Source organism: Silene latifolia, chromosome Y (assembly GCF_048544455.1).
Source record: "Silene latifolia isolate original U9 population chromosome Y, ASM4854445v1, whole genome shotgun sequence".
NCBI classification, from domain to species: domain Eukaryota; kingdom Viridiplantae; phylum Streptophyta; class Magnoliopsida; order Caryophyllales; family Caryophyllaceae; genus Silene; species Silene latifolia.
In genome coordinates this window covers 7,700,605-7,719,568 of record NC_133538.1, presented here as the reverse complement: position 1 = coordinate 7,719,568, position 18,964 = coordinate 7,700,605, and the positions used below count along the sequence as shown (strand labels likewise).

General features: G+C 38.9%; 1 protein-coding gene across 1 annotated transcript; it reads left to right on the top strand.

The window, feature by feature from the left end:
* Positions 1-7,003: 7,003 nt before the first annotated feature.
* Positions 7,004-18,113, top strand: LOC141627544 (uncharacterized). The gene is made up of 2 exons (XM_074440783.1): positions 7,004-7,254; positions 17,519-18,113. The coding sequence occupies exons 1-2, from the start codon at positions 7,004-7,006 to the stop codon at positions 18,111-18,113; spliced, it is 846 nt and encodes a 281-aa protein (XP_074296884.1).
* The last annotated feature ends 851 nt before the right edge of the window (positions 18,114-18,964 follow it).

The window sequence follows — 18,964 nt, the reverse complement described above, 5'->3', positions numbered from 1 at the left end:
TATGGCCACTATGAGTATGTAGTGATGCCGTTTGGATTGTCTAATGCGCCGGCAGTGTTTATGGATTTGATGAATAGGATCTTTGACGTTCTTGGATCGGTTCGTAGTAGTGTTCATCGACGACATCTTAGTCTATTCTAAGACTAAGGAGGAGCATGAGGAGCATCTGAGGATCGTGTTGCAGACCTTGAGAGATCATGAGTTGTATGCTAAGCTGTCCAAGTGCGAGTTCTGGTTAGAGGAAGTTGCTTTTCTGGGGCATGTAATCTCTAAAGATGGAGTAGTGTGGATCCGCAAAGATTGAAGTGTGACAAAGTGGGAAGCAGAAGAATGTCGCGAGGTTAGGAGTTTCTTGGGTTTATTTGGATACTACAGACGGTTCGTGAAAGATTTCTCCAAGATAGCTAGACCGATGACGGCATTGATGAGGAAAGAGAACAGGTTTCGTTGGGATGAGAGTTGTGAAAAGGCGTTCCAAACCTTAAAGGAGCGTTTGACCACGGCTCGTCCTAGCATTACTGAAGGGAGCGAGAATTTCGAGGTTTATACGGACGCTTCGAAGAATGGGTTGGGATGTGTGTTGATGCAGAATAGTAAAGTAATTGCCTATGCTTCTAGGCAGTTGAAGCCTTATGAAGAGAATTACCCTACTCATGACCTGGAGTTGGGTGCAGTGGTGTTTGCTCTCAAGATTTGGAGGCATTACCTTTATGGAGCAATCTTTAAGGTATTTTCGGATCACAAGAGTCTCAAGTACATCTTCACGCAGAAGGAGTTGAACATGAGACAGAGGAGGTGGATGGAGTTGATTGGCGATTATGACATGGAAATCATCTACCATGAAGGGAAGGCCAATGTTGTTGTTGATGCTTTAAGTAGAAAGAGTGTGCATTCCTTATGTACAGCTCTATCTTTGATGAGGTGAGGAGGAGGTAGCGAGTTTTGGGATTCATATGATGCGAGAAAGGAGATGCTATGGGTGATATGACAAAGACATATGGAGTTTTATGATGACATTCGGGATAAGCGGGCTTTGGATCCTAAGATAGTTGAGTGGAGAGTGGAGTAGAGAAAGGGACAAAGTGTCCGGTTTTCCATTCATACAGATGGTAGTTTGAGGTTTGATGGTAGGTGGTGTGTGCCTAATGATGAGGAGTTGAAAAAGACAATCATGACAGAGGCTCATTGCACACCATATTCAGATTCATCCGGTGGAGACAAGCTATATAAGGACTTGAAGAACACGTTTTGGTGGCCTGGGATGAAGAAAGAGACAGCTGAGTTTGTGTCCCGTTGTTTGACATGCCAGAGAGTTAAAGGGGAACAGAGAAGACCACAAGGTAAGATTCAGTCTTTGGAGGTGCCTGAGTGGAAGTGGGAATCCATTTCCATGGATTTCATTGTGGGTTTGCCGAGGAGTCAACAAGGTAACAATATGATTTGGGTGATAGTGGATCGTTTGACCAAGTCAGCTCACTTTGTTCCAATGAAAGATACATGGACTAAGGCACAATTGGCTATGGCCTATCGAAAGAACGTGCTTAAGTTACATGGAGTCCCTAAGGACATAGTGTCTGACAGAGATGCGAGGTTTATATCAAGGTTTTGGAAGGAGTTGCAGGAATCGTTGGGAACAGCTTTGAAGATGAGTACAGCATTTCATCCTGCGACAGAGATGGGCGAGACAGAGAGAACAATCAAGACCCTTGAGGATATGTTGCGAGCTTGTGTGATGGATTTTGGTGGTAGCTGGGAGCAGAGGTTGGATTTGATAGAGTTTTCGTACAACAACAATGACTATCACACCAAAGACATAGGTATGGCACCGTTTGAGGCTTTGTATGGGAGGAGATGTAGGAGTCCGATCTGTTGGGACGATAGATAGTCGAGGCAAAGTGGTTTTAGGACCAGAGATGGTACATGAGATGGTAGAACAGATTAAGATGATCAGAGAACGGATGAGAGCGACCCGGGATCGACGAGAAGAGTTATGCAGATCTACATCGTCGGGACATAGAGTTTCAGGTTGGGGACAAGGTTCTTCTGAAGGTATCTCCGATGCGTGGAGTTATGAGATTTGGGAAGAAAGGCAAGTTAAGTCAGAAGTTTATAGGGCCTTATGAGATCTTAGAGCGAGTCGGGGAAGTTGCTTATCGTTTGGCGTTACAGTGCATTGGAGAGAGTGCACAATGTGTTTCATGTATCGTTTTGCGGGAAGTATGTGAGCGACCCGTCACATGTGTTAGAGGAGAGAGCTTAGAGCTGGATGAGTCCTTATCATACCTTGAGGTGCCTAAGAAGATCCTAGACCGGAAGGTTAGGAAGACCAGGAGTGGCGAGACAGTGTTGCTTAAGATCCTTTGGTCTAACCACGAGACTGAGGAAGCTACATGGGAGGCAGAAGATATCATGAAAGAGCGTTACCCTTTTCTCTTTGATCAGGTATGTATGGTTACGAGGACGTAACCTTGTTTCTTTTAGGGGGGTAGGAGAGGATCGCGAGAGTTTTTAAGAGCTTTTACACCCTTCTTTCTCATGTTGTGCCGGTATGTTGTCGGGATAAGTTGGGTTAGTGTCATGCTTTACGTCGTGTTTCGTTTGACCTTCGAGTCGGGAGGCTTATGGGAGTACCTTTGTTTAGTAGTGGTTTGAACTTCGGGGACGAAGTTCCTTTTAAGGAGGGAAGACTGTAATACTCCGTATTTATAGTCTTAGGGGTACTCTATAGAGTAGCCCTTACTCTGTCGAGTAAGGGTAAGTGTCGCAGCAAAATAGTTTCGACTGTTGGGCACTCGATCGAGTAGCTCGGGCACTCGATCGAGTAGGGGGTACTCGATCGAGTACCTTGGGTACTGATCGATCGGCGCCGGTTTTCGGGTGAGTTTTCGCGGGTTTTGTTAATTATGCGATTAGGGTATTTAAACCAATTCGTCTTTGTTTTAAAACACTTTTACCAAAACCTAAAACCTGTTTAAGAGAGAAAGCCGCAGTTCTTCTTCCTAATCGCATCCTTAACGATTCCGGAGTTCGACGGTCGATTCTCGTTGTTTTTCGTGTTGTTGGATTCCTTGCGTCGAGGGTAAGCTTCTAGCATAATTTTTATAATGTTTTGCTAGTTTTGGTCAAACCCTAATTTAGGGTTTGGGGATTTTATGAGTAGGAATTGAATAGTAGTCTTTATGTGTTATGTATGATAGGAGGAGAATTCGTAGAGGAGCCGTTTTGAGACAAATTGTTTAGATCGTCTGCGTATTTGCTTTCCGGGTAGGATTTCCTACTCGGTATTAGTCCCATAATGGGATATTGGTGATGTCTTGTAGTTAGTCTGTTTGATTGTGATTGTGATTGTGTTTGTGATTGCGATTGGTTGTGATGGTTCTCGAGATGCGTTCTCGGCTGAGTGGGGTCACTTGCGGGAGTGATCTCACGCCCTAGTTTCGCCCTTCGTGGAACCCGCCACGGAAGGGGATGTGCACATTAATGATACAGGGTTATCGCTCGTACGATGAGCGGGGCTTAGGTGGGAACGGTGCGGTCCCCCCCATCGCGTGGCGGGTCCGGTGGGGGTCGGTGTTGAGATGATGATGGGAGTTGGTGTTGTGTGTATGTGTGTGATTAATTTTGTCTGTTTGCCTTATTGTTATTATCTATTTTGGTTGTGTGATTAGTACCGACCCGGTGTTGTTTTGTAAAACCTGCGGTGATCCATTCGGGATGGTGAGCGAGATATTGAGCGGTATAGAGATGGTCTTGGATAGCGGGGATGGCCACGACATGACGATAGAGTCTTCATTTTCGTAGTTTAGTCTTTATTTACATTTCATTTGAGAACAGATTAGTTGGAATAATGTCTTTGTACTTTCAGATTGGTTTGAGGATTGTAACTTTTCATTAAAGCACTTATAATAAATGTTGTTTCTATTTTGTCTATTTGATTATCATACCTCGGGCAACCGAGATGGTGATGTCTCCATACCTGAGTGGTCCTGGTAAGGCACTTGGAGTATGGGGGTGTTACAACTTCTTAAATTGGTAAAGTTATAGCTTCACAGCTATAACATTGCTTATATAAGAGCTCAATGTTATAGCTCTTCTACTATAACATTGAGATGTCAAGTTTACATAATACACGACTAAAATGTTTTCAAATTGTTTTCGAAAAATGTTTTTGCCTCTTTTAAATGTTTTAACAAAAAGTATTTATTTAACAAGGAAGCCCATATTCATATTAAGTGTGGTTTTATTTTAAGCTTATAATTAGTAATTATGTTGAATCAACTTATGAGTTGAGTCATATTACTAATTAGGGTTTCTAATATTACATACTATTTAACCCTAAATCTAACCTAATATCAAGCTAGGGTTTTCACGAAAATCAAAGCCCATGAGTCGTGTTGCTCTCATGTGAACTTAGCAATATAAGTTGATCATTGTTAAGATCTTATTCTCTAGAATTATCTTAACATATCTTTTATATTTAGCTTGATATGGTTATATATGATAAGGATATTTTTGTTATGAAAATCTTATCGTATCTTAAGATTTAAGGAAAAGATAATAGGAGAATAATTTATAAAATTATCTTTTAGTTATTCTCTATTATCTCCTAAGATTTTAAGGAAAGAAATAACAAGATATGATTTATTTACATATCTATTATTCCGGCCACTAGGGTTTCGAAGAAACCGAGTGCCATGCTTCCTCTTTTGCTATAAATACTCTACTCTTTGCTACATTTGAAAGTAAGATCTTTGAGCATAATTTTGATTTTATTTTAAAAGCAAAAACTGTGTTTTACAAGCAAAAACCGTTTTTTTATTTTGAAAAGGTCGTGTGTCTTATATACTTGTGCATTCATTCTTTCGTTATTGTTATAAGATAATAGTGCCTAATTGATTTCTTACTCGTTCATTAACGTGAACTTTTAGAAGAATCATTAGTGCTTTCTTATTAGCATAAGTTAGTCACTCGAGTATTTAACGATACTCACTTGAGTTACAACTAGGTTTAGTTGTACGAGTTGGGTTAGTAAATTTGTAATCCGTAGAAAGGTACTAAATTTATTAATCGAGAATAGTGGACGTAGGTTTCGATTTGTGAAACTGAACCACTTCAAAAATCCGTGTGTCTTTTTTTCTCTTTCGTTTTCCTTTTGCTTTGTTTTAATTCGTTAATTAGTTGATTAGTTAAAGTTTAATCAATAAACTTTAAATAATTAATTATATTCTTACAATCGAAAAAGTTGGCTAAAGTTTTTTTTAATCATCAATTCACCCCCCCCCCCCCTCTTGTGTATTTCGGATCGATAGACTTTTCAATCGACGATATCTTAGTCTATTCCAAGACTAAGGAGGAGCACGCAGAATATTTGAGGATTGTGTTGAAAACTTTAAGAGAAAATAAGCCTTATGCCAAACTGTCCAAGTGTGAATTCTGGTTAGAGAAGGTGGCCTTTTTGGGTCACGTAATTTCTAAAGATGGCATAGTTGTGGATCCGAGTAAGATTGAAGCGGTGTCAAACTGGGAAGCATCAAAAAATGTGGTCGAGATTCGGAGTTTCTTGGGTTTGGCTGGGTATTATAGACGGTTCGTGAAGGATTTTTCCAAGATTGTTAGGCCGATGATGGCATTGATGAAGAAGAAGACCAGATTTCACTAGGATGAGAGTTGTGAGATGGTGTTCCAAACCTTAAAGGAACGTTTGACTACAACTCCTGTATTAGCTTTGCCAGATGGGAGTGAGAATTTCGAGGTGTATACTGATGCTTCGAAGAATGGTTTGGGGTGTGTTTTGATGTAGAATGGGAAAGTCATTGCCTATACTTCGAGGCAATTGAAGTCTTATGAAAAAAACTATCCTACTCTTGACTTAGAGTTGGGTGTAGTTGTATTTGCTCTGAACATTTGGAGGCATTATTTATATGGGGCAATCTTTAAAGTGTTTTCAGATCATAAGACTTTGAAGTACATCTAGACTCAAAAGGAGCTAAATATGCATCAGAGGAGATGGATGGAGCTGATTGGTGACTACGATATGGAGATTATCTACCATGGGGGGAAAGCTAATGTTGTTGTTGATGCTTTGAGTAGGAAGAGTGTGCATTCACTATGCACTGCCTTGTCATTGATGAATTTAAAAGATGAAATGACAAAGATGGGGATTCGCATGCCATCGCTGATTTGACGGTAGAACCTGCGCTATATGATGCCATTATGAGGAAACAAGTGCTTGATCCTAAGATTCAAGGGTGCAAGGCATGGGCGGAGAAGGGCACTACTTCGAGGTTTTGTATCCATGCATATGGGAGTGTTTGGTTTGATGGGAGGTGGTGTGTACCAAATGATGCCGAGTTGAAGAAAGTGATTATGACTGAGGCTCATTGCACACCTTACTCAGTGCATCCGGGAGGCGACAAGCTCTATAAGGACTTAAAGAAAACTTTATGGTGGCCCGGAATGAAGAAAGAGGTAGCTGAGTTCGTGGCTAGATGTTTGACTTGCCAGAGAGCCAAGGGGGAGCATCGGAGACCGCAAGGTAAGATTCAGTCACTTGAAGTACCTGAGTGAAAGTGGGAGTCGATATCTATGGACTTTATTGTTGGTTTACCGAGGACTCGGTAGGGTAATAACATGATTTGGGTGATTGTCGATTGTCTGACAAAGTCAGCTCATTTATTCTGATGAAAGATACTTGGAGTAAGATTCAGCTGGCTAATGGATACAGGAAGCATGTGGTAAGACTACTGGGGTACCAAAGGATATTGTGTCAGATAGGGATTTGGGGTTTATATTGCGGCTTTGGCAAGAATTGCTGGAGCTGATTGGAACTACTTTAAAGATGAGCACAACATTCCATCCTGCAATAGATGATCAAACTGAGAGGACCATCAAGACCTTAGAAGGTATGTTACGAGCTTGTGTGATGGAGTTTGGTGGAAGTTGGGAAGATCGACTTGATTTGATCGAGTTTTCATATAACAACAGCTATCACACGAATATTGGAATGACACCGTTTAAGGCACTCTATTGGAGGAAGTGCAGAAGTCCAGTGTGTTGGGATGATAGCGCAAAAGCTGTGGTTTTGGGACCGCAAATGGTACAAGATATGATTGAGCAAGTACATTTGATTCGACAAAAGATGAAGGCGACCCAAGATCGGCAAAAGAGCTATGCAGATCTGCATCGCATGGATATTGAATTCCAAGTGGGTGACAAAGTTCTTTTGAAAGTGTCACCTATGCGTGGCATTATGAGGTTTGACAAGAGAGGGAAGCTGAGCCAGAAGTTCATAGGGTCTTATGAGATTTTGGATCGGATAGGTGAAGTGGCTTATCGACTAGCTTTGCCATCAGCTCTTGATCGAGTGCATAACGTGTTTCATGTGTCACAACTCCGAAAGTATGTGAATGACCCATCCCATGTATTGGACGTTGAGAATATTGAGCTGAATGAAGCACTTACTGTTGGAGCTTGTGTCGTCCACAAATTAGTGTGATAACATTTGTAAATCTCTTAAAGGTTCACAAGGGTATACTTCGTATTTTATCAGTTGATTAACGATTAACTAATAACGGTTGGCTTGCTAGAAAGTTTGACGTTATTATCATACAGATGGGGGTGATCAACTGGTCCCTAAAAGTCACACCTAAAGGATGTGTTTGAGAGATGTGGTTATGGAAATGTAATCACATTGATGCCTTATATGACTAAACAGTTAGCCAATGTGTTGATGAGACGATTATTTAATGCCGACTAAATAATATTAGCGGAGACGAATTAACTGTCAAATTCGTAAAATTGAATATAATATGTTATATTAAAATTAATGTATATAATGTTAGCTTGGACGAATTAATATTTTAATTCGTAATTAAATGTAATCGGTTATATTTAATCAGCGAATGATAATTATACGATATTGTCATTATTGACCCGTATTAATAAAATGGAATAATATTAATGAAAATTTATATTTAACACATTTTATACATTTTTGGAATAACCGAAAATAAGGATTTTTATCCTCATTTTCGGTAGTTGCCAAAACCGAAAATAAGGAAATAATACTCCTTATTAATTCGGTATATGGGCCGAAAATAGGAAGAAAAAAATAACCCTATTGCTCTTCCTCTTTCACGGTTTAAGAGGGAGGAGAGGGAGTAATTTTCTAACCTAATTCTAACCTATTCTTGCCTCTCATCTAAAAACACAAAAACGAAAAACCCTAAGCAATTTTACAGAGATTGAGGGATCGATTCTAGCAACAAGTTAAGGGCATATCTTATATCATCTTGGGTGCAACTGATAGGCGAATATCATTGCGATATTGTTCTTAGGCCGATTTTGCTAGGACCAAAGGTTATTCCTTAATTCTCTACCTTTTGTTTATGTAATTCATTTTATGACTCGCATTCGTCATTATAATTCGTTATCATCCTTAAAATTAAAGGGATGCATACAGATAAATCCCACAAGTGGTATCAGAGCCAAGGCCACGAATTTTATTTTGATGATTTTCATAAAATTGGATACAAACAATTTTAGGGTTTCGAAAAAAGAAAAAAAAAAGGTTCGGCTGTTTTTTTGCCGAGGAAAAAAAATTTTCATCCGTTTTTTTTTTCTTTTTGTTTGATGATATATTTCCATTTTGATTTTTCATATTGTTGTTTTAATCAGTTAAAATAATCATATGATAAATTTGTAGATGTTAGGTTTAATGAGGATTAAATCATAATGTAAATGGAAATCGTCTAATTGTTGATGATAAATTATTTTTTGCTATAATGATTTTGGTATAAATGGTTCTAAATTGTTGTTTAGAATCATGTTTCATAAATTTACATGTTTAAATTATAAGATGAATATGCCAATCTTGTTAATAGCAACAATAAACGATTTTTGTTCATCAATATCATGTTTTTGCAATTTAGGGTTGTTTTCGTTTTTTATCAGCCGAGAGAGAAAAAAAAATTTTGTTCTATTCATTGTTCATCGTGAGCAAAAAAAAAAACATTATTGTTTTTATTGCTCATTGGAAAAAGTGAGCAGCAAAGAAATTTTTTTTTCGGGTTTCTGTTTTGCTGTTATGCCGAGAGCAGCTGGAATATAAAAAAAAAATTATCTGTTTTTTTTTGGAATGCCAAGACCAAAAAAAAAAAGGTTGTTTTCGTTTTTTTGTTTTGTTTTGGCCTAGAATGATTATACATTAAATTTACAATGTATGATAAATTATTGTGAAGCGGTTCATAATTCATAGATACCTAATTATTTTAAAGAGGTTTAAAATAATGAGTGGATTAAATTCATATTACAAGTTTAATGTGAATTAAGATTAAATTTAATGTGATTAATTGAGGAATTGTCATTTAATTTGATCAATTAAATAGGTGGTTTGGATAAAATTAATCTACATAATTAAAGAATTATGTCTTGTATGTTTAATTTTTTTTAGTTGATGCATTTTATTTTAGTTGAATGAATCGTTGAATGGTTTTATTTACGTATTTTTGCAATTGGTTGTAATTTGTAATACCTAGTGTGGCCTTAGTCAAATTATGTTTTCGTAATGATGGGAACATAATTTTTAATGTAATTTGAGATCTCGTATCTCCGTTTTGGTTTTCTTTATTTATTACGGTTTTGAAATTAGAATGTAAATAGGTTTATTATGTAATTTTTAAATTGTAATTTTTGAGAAGACTAAAGATGGAGATTGGAGCTCACTCCCGCTACATGGATCAAGATGGAACATCAAGACAAGCTTCTCGGGTCCTTGGATGGATTCCAAAGTTGTATTTAATGTTCATTTTGATAGGATAGGCCACACTATGACTTTATTTTGTTTTATGTTTTACCGTTCTTGTTGTTTTTCATTCACATGCTAGTTAATGCATCATATTCCGCCTAAAACCAAACCACCTACTAAAATGCATGAAAATTAACACATATAGGTTGTATGTTAGTTTTCATAGACATACAGATGTCACATGTTTATTAAGCCATCACCTTAGTTTATTCATTCACGCATGCTAGATATTAGTTCACTTAAACTGAATTAAAATAAAGTTGATGGGATCTTCCTCTAAAACGGAAATTGAGATTAGTCTTTATAAGGGCAAACAACTATGAATCCCTTCTTCGTCGGTAGGCATAATATGACCCCTTCTACGTTGGGTAAGTTGTTTGCGTTGACTTAGTTTATCTCAACATTATAGCCCGAAGAGTTTCTCGTGATTATGATGGACTAAAGATAGAATTTACAGAAATTTATCGACCAAGAATTCTAACAATAGAATTAGCCAAAAGGTTGACTTATCAATTTACAGATAATTGAGTCTTGGGATCATTTATATAATTCTTGAGGAAGGTCAATTGTATAAATGCATGAGTCTTCGCGTTATAACAGTATTGCATTAGACTTAAATTAAAATCGATGCACAAGCTTATTATTTATTCTTCTTTTCGCGATGTAGAACACGTTTATATTCTTTGTTACAACAAATGGTGGAAATAACGAAATCCCAATGCCAAGTGCCACACTTGGACGCGAGTCTTGGCTGAAAGTTTTTATGGACAACATGAATCAAGACACGCGATCGAAGAATGATGGGTCCAACTTTGCGGATGGAAGGCGCACTATGGAATGCTTGCCATTCCGACGTGTAAGTGAAGTACTTAATCGAGCCAATACCGGTAAACCCAGGCCCCAATGCGGGAGTTAACGAGTCACTTGCTTATAGTGATTTCGTCATGGAAGCGGGTGCGATAAAGAACGTACTCATCTTTGCAATGGAAACCAATTTGCAGAGACGCTTCATTGCCCAAGATGCGAACAAGATTTTCACCACGCTCAGTAACGAGTTCTCAAAAGCACCGAGAATCGTTACTTATGAGCATACCTGTCGCTTCTTTGATGCGAAACTCCAAAAGGGCCAACCGGTTAGCCCACACATTCTTAACATGATTGAGAATGTCGAGAAATTGGAGGCACTTGATTGTAAAATCAGTGAGAGCATAGTCATTGACCGTATGCTTCATTCTCTTCACGATGGTTTTGCCCTTTTCAGGGCGAACTACTACATGAATGACTTGAAAAAGAGTCCTCATGAGCTACACTCCCTTCTCGTACAGACCGAGACGGATATGAAATTGAGTGGGAGCATGAAGCAGGATGTTCTCACGATTTCCGACAAGGGTAAAGGTAAGGGCAAAGCTCCAGGCAACCTAGCTGTAGGTAAGCCAAAATTCAAGAGGCCAGGAAATGGTAAGAGTGAGCCTGGTGAGACTAGTGGCTCACAGGGCAAGGCAAAGAGCAAGGGCGGTGACATTGAGTGTCACCATTGTCACAAGACTGGATATTGGAGGAGGAACTGTCCCATGTACCGTGAGGACATTAAAGCTGGCCGCGTCGTTCCTGTTGGTATGTCATCTTATATTCATATGATTGAGATTAACCATGTAAGTTTTGGAACTTGGGTACTTGATACTGGTTGTGGTTCTCGTCTATGTAATCATTTGCAGGGCCTAAGAAACATCACACTTCTCGGAAAGGGTGATGTGAACCTGGGAGTCGGGAATGGAGCTAGAATTGCTGCTGTCTCGAAGGGAACATATGTAATCCAACTCCCTAGTGGTTTTGATTTATTTTTAAATAACTGTTACTATGTACCCAGTTTGTCTAAGAACATTATTTCAGTTTCCGTACTTGATAAAGACGGATTTTCATTTTTAATAAAGGATAATAGCTGTATTTTCTCTTTAAATGAAATGATTTATGGCAAAGCAGTTTCCATGAATGAAATTTATATCTTAGATCAAACTACGGAAGTATTACACGTGAATAATAAGAAATTAAAGGTTGGTGACAAAGATCAAACCTATCTATGGCATTGTCGAATGGGACACATAAATGAGAAACGTGTAAAGAAACTCGTCGATAATGGGACTATTCCCGCATTCGATTTTTCTACATATGGCACGTGTGAATCATGTCTCATTGGCAAAATGACTCGAATTTCCTTCAAAGGTGTTGGAATGCGCGCTAGTGACCTATTAGGACTCATACATACTGATGTTTGTGGACCTATGTCAATTACCGCTAGAGATGGCTATATATATTTTATCACTTTCACGAACGATTTGAGTAGATACAGATATGTCTACTTAATGAAGCATAAAAGTGAGTCCTTTGAGAAATTCAAGGAATACCAGAACAGGGTTAAAAACCAACTGGGTAGAAAGGTTAAAGCACTCCGTTCAGATCGGGGTGGCGAATATCTTTCAAATGAGTTTGATCAACACCTTAAAGACTGTTGAATCGTTCTACAGTTAACTCCACCTGGAACACCTTAATTAAATGGTGTATCCGAACGGAGAAATCGAACCTTACTTGATATGGTTCGATCCATGATGAGTCACACGGTAGTGCCTGATTCATTATAGGGTTTTGCTCTTTTGTCAGCTGCTCTTATACTTAACCGAAGTCCGACTAAATCTGTTGACAAGACTCCATATGAAATGTGGAAGGTAACAGTCCCTAACTTGTCCTTTATTCAGGTTTGGGGCTGTGAGGCTTATGTCAAGTGGAGACACGAGGATAAGCTCGGCCCGCGATCGGTCAAGACATACTTTATAGGTTATCCAAAAGGAACATTTGTTCATTACTTCTATTCGCCTACCGAACATCGAGTTTTTGTTGCGGCTAGTGCGACGTTCTTAGAGAAAGAATTTCTAGAGAACAAGACAAGTAATAGAACCTTCGAGCTGTCGGAGATTCCAGAACCAACAACCAAGGAACAGATGGAGGAAGTTATTCCTCCAACTGATGATACGGTTAATATTCCTGAGGAACCTAGGAGGTCGGGTAGAGTCTCTAATCCTCCGGACAGATAAATTGGTATGGTCGAGGAGAATGACGTTTTACTCCTAGAGAGTAATGAACCCGCTACCTATAAAGGTGCTATGGCATGTTCCGACTCAAAGCTATGGCTCGAAGCCATGCAATCCGAGATGGACTCCATGTATGAGAATGACGTATGGGATCTTGTTGATTTACCTAATAAGGTAAAACCTCTACAGTGCAAATGGCTTTACAAAATAAAGCGTTCAGAGACGCGCAACGAGATACCTATAAGGCACGACTAGTGGCAAAAGGTTTCACTCAAGTGCACGGATTGCATTATGATGAAATTTTTGCACTTGTAGTCATGTTACGTTCCATTCGGATAATCTTAGCGATTGCCGCATTTCATGACTATGAAATTTGGCAAATGGATGTGAAAACCGCCTTCTTAAACGGTTATTTGGAGGAAGAGTTGTACATGGTGTAACCCGAAGGTTTCATAGATCCTGAACATCCTAAGAAAGTATGCAAGCTTAAATGCTCCATTTATTGACTTAAGCAAGCTTCTCGGAGTTGGAATCATCGTTTCGACCAAGTGATAAAAGAATATGGTTTCACTCGATCGGTCGAGGAACCATGCTTATATATCAAGTCGAGTGGAGCAAGATTGTATTCTTGATATTGTATGTCGATGACATACTCCTGATTGGGAATGACATTCCTCTCCTATCTTTGGTTAAAGAATGGTTGAAGAACCATTTCCAGATGAAAGATCTGGGTGAGGGACAACACATTTTGGGAATCCGTATCTACCGAGATAGATCACGACGGACGTTATGACTTAGTCAGGAGTCTTATTTGGATAAGATTCTTGAGAATTTCAGCATGACTAACTCCAAGAAGGGGAACCTTCCAATGACGTCTGAGATGCAGTTGAGCAAGTCTCAGTCACCCACGATGCCTGAAGGGATTGAGCGCATGAGTCGTGTTCCTTATGCATCTGCAATAGGATCAATCATGTATGCCATGATATGCACACGTCCAGACGTGGCATATGCATTGAGTATGACGAGTCGGTACCAAAAGACTCCAGGTGAAACACACTGGATAGCTGCTAAAAATATCCTCAAGTACCTACGGAGGACTAAGGATAGGGTATTGACTTATGGAGGCGATACTAAGCTATGCGCAATCGATTCGTGAGATGCTAGCTTCCAAACGGATCGAGATGGCTCAAAATCTCAGTCCGGGTTCGTCTTCACTCTTAATGGTGTTGCGGTCAGCTGGAAGAGTTCCAAACAGAGTGTTGTAGCAGATTCTACCACTGAATCTGAGTACTATGCCGCTTCGGAAGCAGCTAAGGAAGCGATATGGATGCGTCAATTCTTACAAGGACTTACGATAGTTCCTAGTTCGAATGACCCGATCACCATCTATTGTGACAATAGAGGTTCCATATTCTAGGCTAAAGAGCCAAAGTCTAGCAACAAATCTAGACATGTACATCGGAAGGCTCACCTGATCCGTTATTACGTGGAGCAAGAGGAGATAGTGATTGACAAGATTGCGACGGATGATAACATCGCGGATCCTCTCACTAAACCGTTGAATTATGATAAGCATGTAGGGCATGTTATTTCCATGGGAATTAAACGTGTTCCTGAGTTGTAGTAGTTGATTATGGATTTGATACATTATTTTTTTCATATACTATTTATAACTTCATCGTTTTTTATGATATTTTGTTTTTCATGTGGATTGTATTGACAACTTTGAACGCCAAAAAGTGAACTGAATTACATTATATTTTGTTTGGTCCGTAATCGCCTTAATGAGCTGATAACTCTGGCTATTATATTGTGCAGTCGATTGATGGTGGGTTCAACGAGCCATAAGTCAAACGGTTGACTGATCGATCACAGATTCGAGATTATAACGATACCTCGTAGGACAAATTTTTGTGACAACGTAATGGAGTCCTAAATGTTTAAAAACATTCAGTGCCAGGTCGTGGATAGGACATCCATTGTGTTCCTAGAGTCGATTCTTTTGACTATCGACTATCTCTTGAGATTAAGGTAGTTTTTGGGTGACTTTGGTTTCTTTCTCACAGTCTGCCGTAACTGGAGGCTAAGTAGATTTTTTCTGGGTCATTTCATACTGTGCTTACATCTGTAGGATTCGAGTTGAGGAAAATATCCAATCTTTATCATGTATAGTAATTTCTCAGGGCCACTCGAGGAGTAGTAACTGAAATGCATGGCCATGCTCGAATGATGATTCGTTTATCAATTAAGTTACACTCTAGTCGGGGAAACCATTCTTGATACATATCACTTGTAAAATACGACCTTTGTGAATACAGATTTTGCAAATTGTTTTACATTGAGTTGGAGAAATTTTAGGATATGATAATCGGTTATCGCACATACACTTGTGAGGACAAGTGGGAGTTTGTTGGAGCTTGTGTCCTCCACAAATTAGTGTGATAACATTTGTAAATCTCTTAAAGGTTCACAAGGGTATACTTCGTATTTTATCAGTTGATTAACGATTACCTAATAACGGTTGGCTTGCTAGAAAGTTTGACGTTATTATCATACAGATGGCGGTGATCAACTGGTCTCTAAAAGTCACACCTAAAGGATGTGTTTGAGAGATGTGGTTATGGAAATGTAATCACATTGATGCCTTATATGACTAAACAGTTAGTCAATGTGTTGATGAGACGATTATTTAATGTCGATTAAATAATATTACCTGAGACGAATTAACTGTCAAATTCGTAAAATTGAATATAATATGTTATATTTAATTAATGTATATAATGTTAGCTTGGACGAATTAATATTTTAATTCGTAATTAAATGTAATCGGTTATATTTAATCAGCGAATGATAATTATACGATATTGTCATTATTGACCCGTATTAATAAAACGGAATAATATTAATGAAAATTTATATTTAACACATTTTATACATTTTTGGAATAACCGAAAATAAGGATTTTTATCCTCATTTTCGGTAGTTGCCAAAACCGAAAATAAGGAAATAATACTCCTTATTAATTCGGTATATGGGCCAAAAATAGGAAGAAAAAAATAACCTTATTGCTCTTCCTCTTTCACGGTTTAAGAGGGAGGAGAGGGAGTAATTTTCTAACCTAATTCTAACCTATTCTTGCCTCTCATCTAAAAACACAAAAACGAAAACCCTAAGCAATTTTACAGAAATTGAGGGATCGATTCTAGCAACAAGTTAAGGGCATATCTTATATCATCTTGGGTGCAAATGATAGGCGAATATCATTGTGATATTGTTCTTAGGCCGATTTTGCTAGGACCGAAGGTTATTCCTTAATTCTCTACCTTTTGTTTATGTAATTCATTTTATTACTTGCATTCGTCATTATAATTCGTTATAATCCTTAAAATTAAAGGGATGCATACAGATAAATCCCACACTTACTTATGTGGAGATGCCAAAAGAGATTTTGGATCGCAAGGTGCGTAAGATTAGGAATGGTGAAACCACATTACTCAAAGTGTCTCAAAGTGTTATGGTTTAACCATAATGTGGAAGAGGCTACATGGGAACTGGAAAAGGCCATGAAGGAGCGGTATCCACACCTTTTTGACCGGGTATGTTTGGTGACGGGGTTGTAACCTTATTCTTTCATGGGCGGTAGGAGATGATCGCGTGTGTTTTTGAGACACTGAGGTCGGTTTTGAGCATGTTTTTTGGTTGTTTATGCATCTTTTGTTCGTGTTTTGGTAATAGTTAGTGTTGTCTTGAGTTACATTGGGTGGTGTTTTGGTGAGTGTATGCGTTATGCAAGTATGAGTATGAACTTCTAGGACGAAGTTCGTTTTTAAGAAGGGAAGACTGTAATACTACCCTTTTCAGGTCCTTGAGTACTCGGTTGAGAGGGCCATACTCGACCGAGTAAGTGTCTTGTACGTTTTAGGCAGGCTACTGCCTTGGTTGTACTCCGCCGAGTTTAGGAGACACTAGGTCGAGTTGTGCGTACTCGGTCTAGTACTCGGCCGAGTGCGCTCAACTCAAACGAGTGTCTCCTAAACTCGGCCGAGTACACCCAAGGCAGTAGCCAGCCTAAAACTTACAAGACACTTACTCGGTCGAGTATGGCCCACTCGACCGAGTACTCAAGGACAAGAAAAGGGTAGTATTACACGTCCCGTCTCACGCGTGACACCAAACCAACCTGTGCTCAAACTGCTCCCCATATGATCGAAAATATCATATGGATCAACACAGGCCACCCCAGAGATAGGTGACAATTTATGTAACACCCCCATCTACCAAAGTGGCTTACCAAGGCCTGCCTTAGCAAATGGAAGTGCTACTATTTCGGTTTCCAGAGGTAGAGTATATCAAATAGACCATAAAAGAACATTTTATTAAAGTGAATAAAAGTTTAGTCGAATACAAACTACAATACCAAAAATCCAAAACTGAAAATATAAATCCAATAAAAATGATCGTCTACTTTATCCTTGAATGGGTCCAAGTTTGGGTATTTTAAAGGGAAACAAGGATTGAGGAAAGGGGATCCTATGTCTCCCTTGCTCTTTACCATATGCTTAGAATACCTGACTAGGATCCTCAATGTGGTTACTACCAGACATGACTTCAGGTTCCACCCTTTATGCAGGGCTATGAAGCTCAGTCACCTAGCATTTGCTGATGATTTACTCCTTTTTTGCAAAGGTGATTTCTCTTCTGTTAAGATTTTGATGAGAGCATTTCTGACTTTCTCTGAAGCTTCTAGATTGAAGTTTAATAGTGACAAGTCTGATCTTTATCTGAATGGGGTGGGGTCTGACATTGCTGCTCAGATCAGCAGGATATCAGGATTTCAGAGAGGGACTCTTCCTTTCAGATATCTTGGTATCTTTATTTCTCAGAAAAGATTGTCTACTACTGAATGTAGTAAATTGGTGGATAAAATTGTAGCCAAAATTAGAGGATGGGGTACCAAGCATCTTAGCTATGCTAGTAGACTTGTTTTAGTCAAATCAGTTCTGACTCAGATGCACAGCTACTGGGCTCGTATTTTCCTGCTACCTAAAGGAGTTATTCATAAGGTGGATAGTATTTGTAGGAATTACTTATGGGCAGGCTTAGATGAGTACATGCTTGCTCCTTCTGTAGCATGGGAGACATGCTATCTTCCTTGTGATAATGGTGGACTACTCATCATTAATTGTCATCTGTTGAATATTGCAGTATTTGGGAAATACTCCTAGTGGATTTCTCAGTTGAAGGATAGTTTGTGGGTGAAATGGGTGCATACTATTTACATAAAACAGCAGGATTGGTGGCAGTATCAATCTACCATTAACTCAAGCTAGACATGGAGATAAGTATGCAAGGTAAAGGAGAAATTGAGAACAGGTGTTCAGACTGGAGCTTGGCAAGGCAGCTACACAGTACAGGGTGCATACCATTGGTTACTAGGTGCTCATCAAAAGAAAGAATGGGTACCCTTTGTGTAGAATAGGGTTAGCCTACCTAAACATAACTTTAGCTCGTGGATCTACATACAGCATAGATTGCTTACTCAAGACCTTCTTTTGAGATTTGGGGTGGTTAATGCTGGAGTGTGCTATTTGTGTGGAGTACAGAATGAGACGCATTTTCATCTTTTCTTTGAGTGTCCCTACAGCATACAGTGCGTTCAGTATCTGCAGGATTGATTGATGGTTAAATGGCACGGTAATGTTGAGAGTTGGGCTCTTAACTGGAGATGTAGCTCTCTGTTGAAAAAGCAGGTTGTTATGGCAGCTATAAGTGGACTGATTTACCGAGTTTGGGATAGCAGGAACAAATGCCGAATTGAGTTGTTTACACCTCATCCAAAGCGATTGACTGATGATATTAAACATGTTTTGAGAGTGAGGATGCAAAAGATGGAAATTAGTAAAGGAAAACTTAAGTGTAAAAGTTGGTTAGAACAACTTGGCTTGATTAATTGTTAGTAGTGAAGTTCCAATGTAGTGTATGATGATGTAAAAAGGTTCTGATTATTAATGGTAATTCACATTTCACCAAAAAAAATGATCGTGTAATGTTGACACAACAGCGGAAGATAGCTAGA

Coding starts and splice junctions, on each gene's coding strand:
- LOC141627544 (XM_074440783.1), top strand. CDS start 7,004: ATGACACCGTTTAAGGCACTCTATTGGAGGAAGTGCAGAAGTCCAGTG. Junction 7,255..17,518: donor CCTATGCGTGGCATTATGAG/GTTTGACAAGAG, acceptor CCCTTTATGCAG/GGCTATGAAGCTCAGTCACC.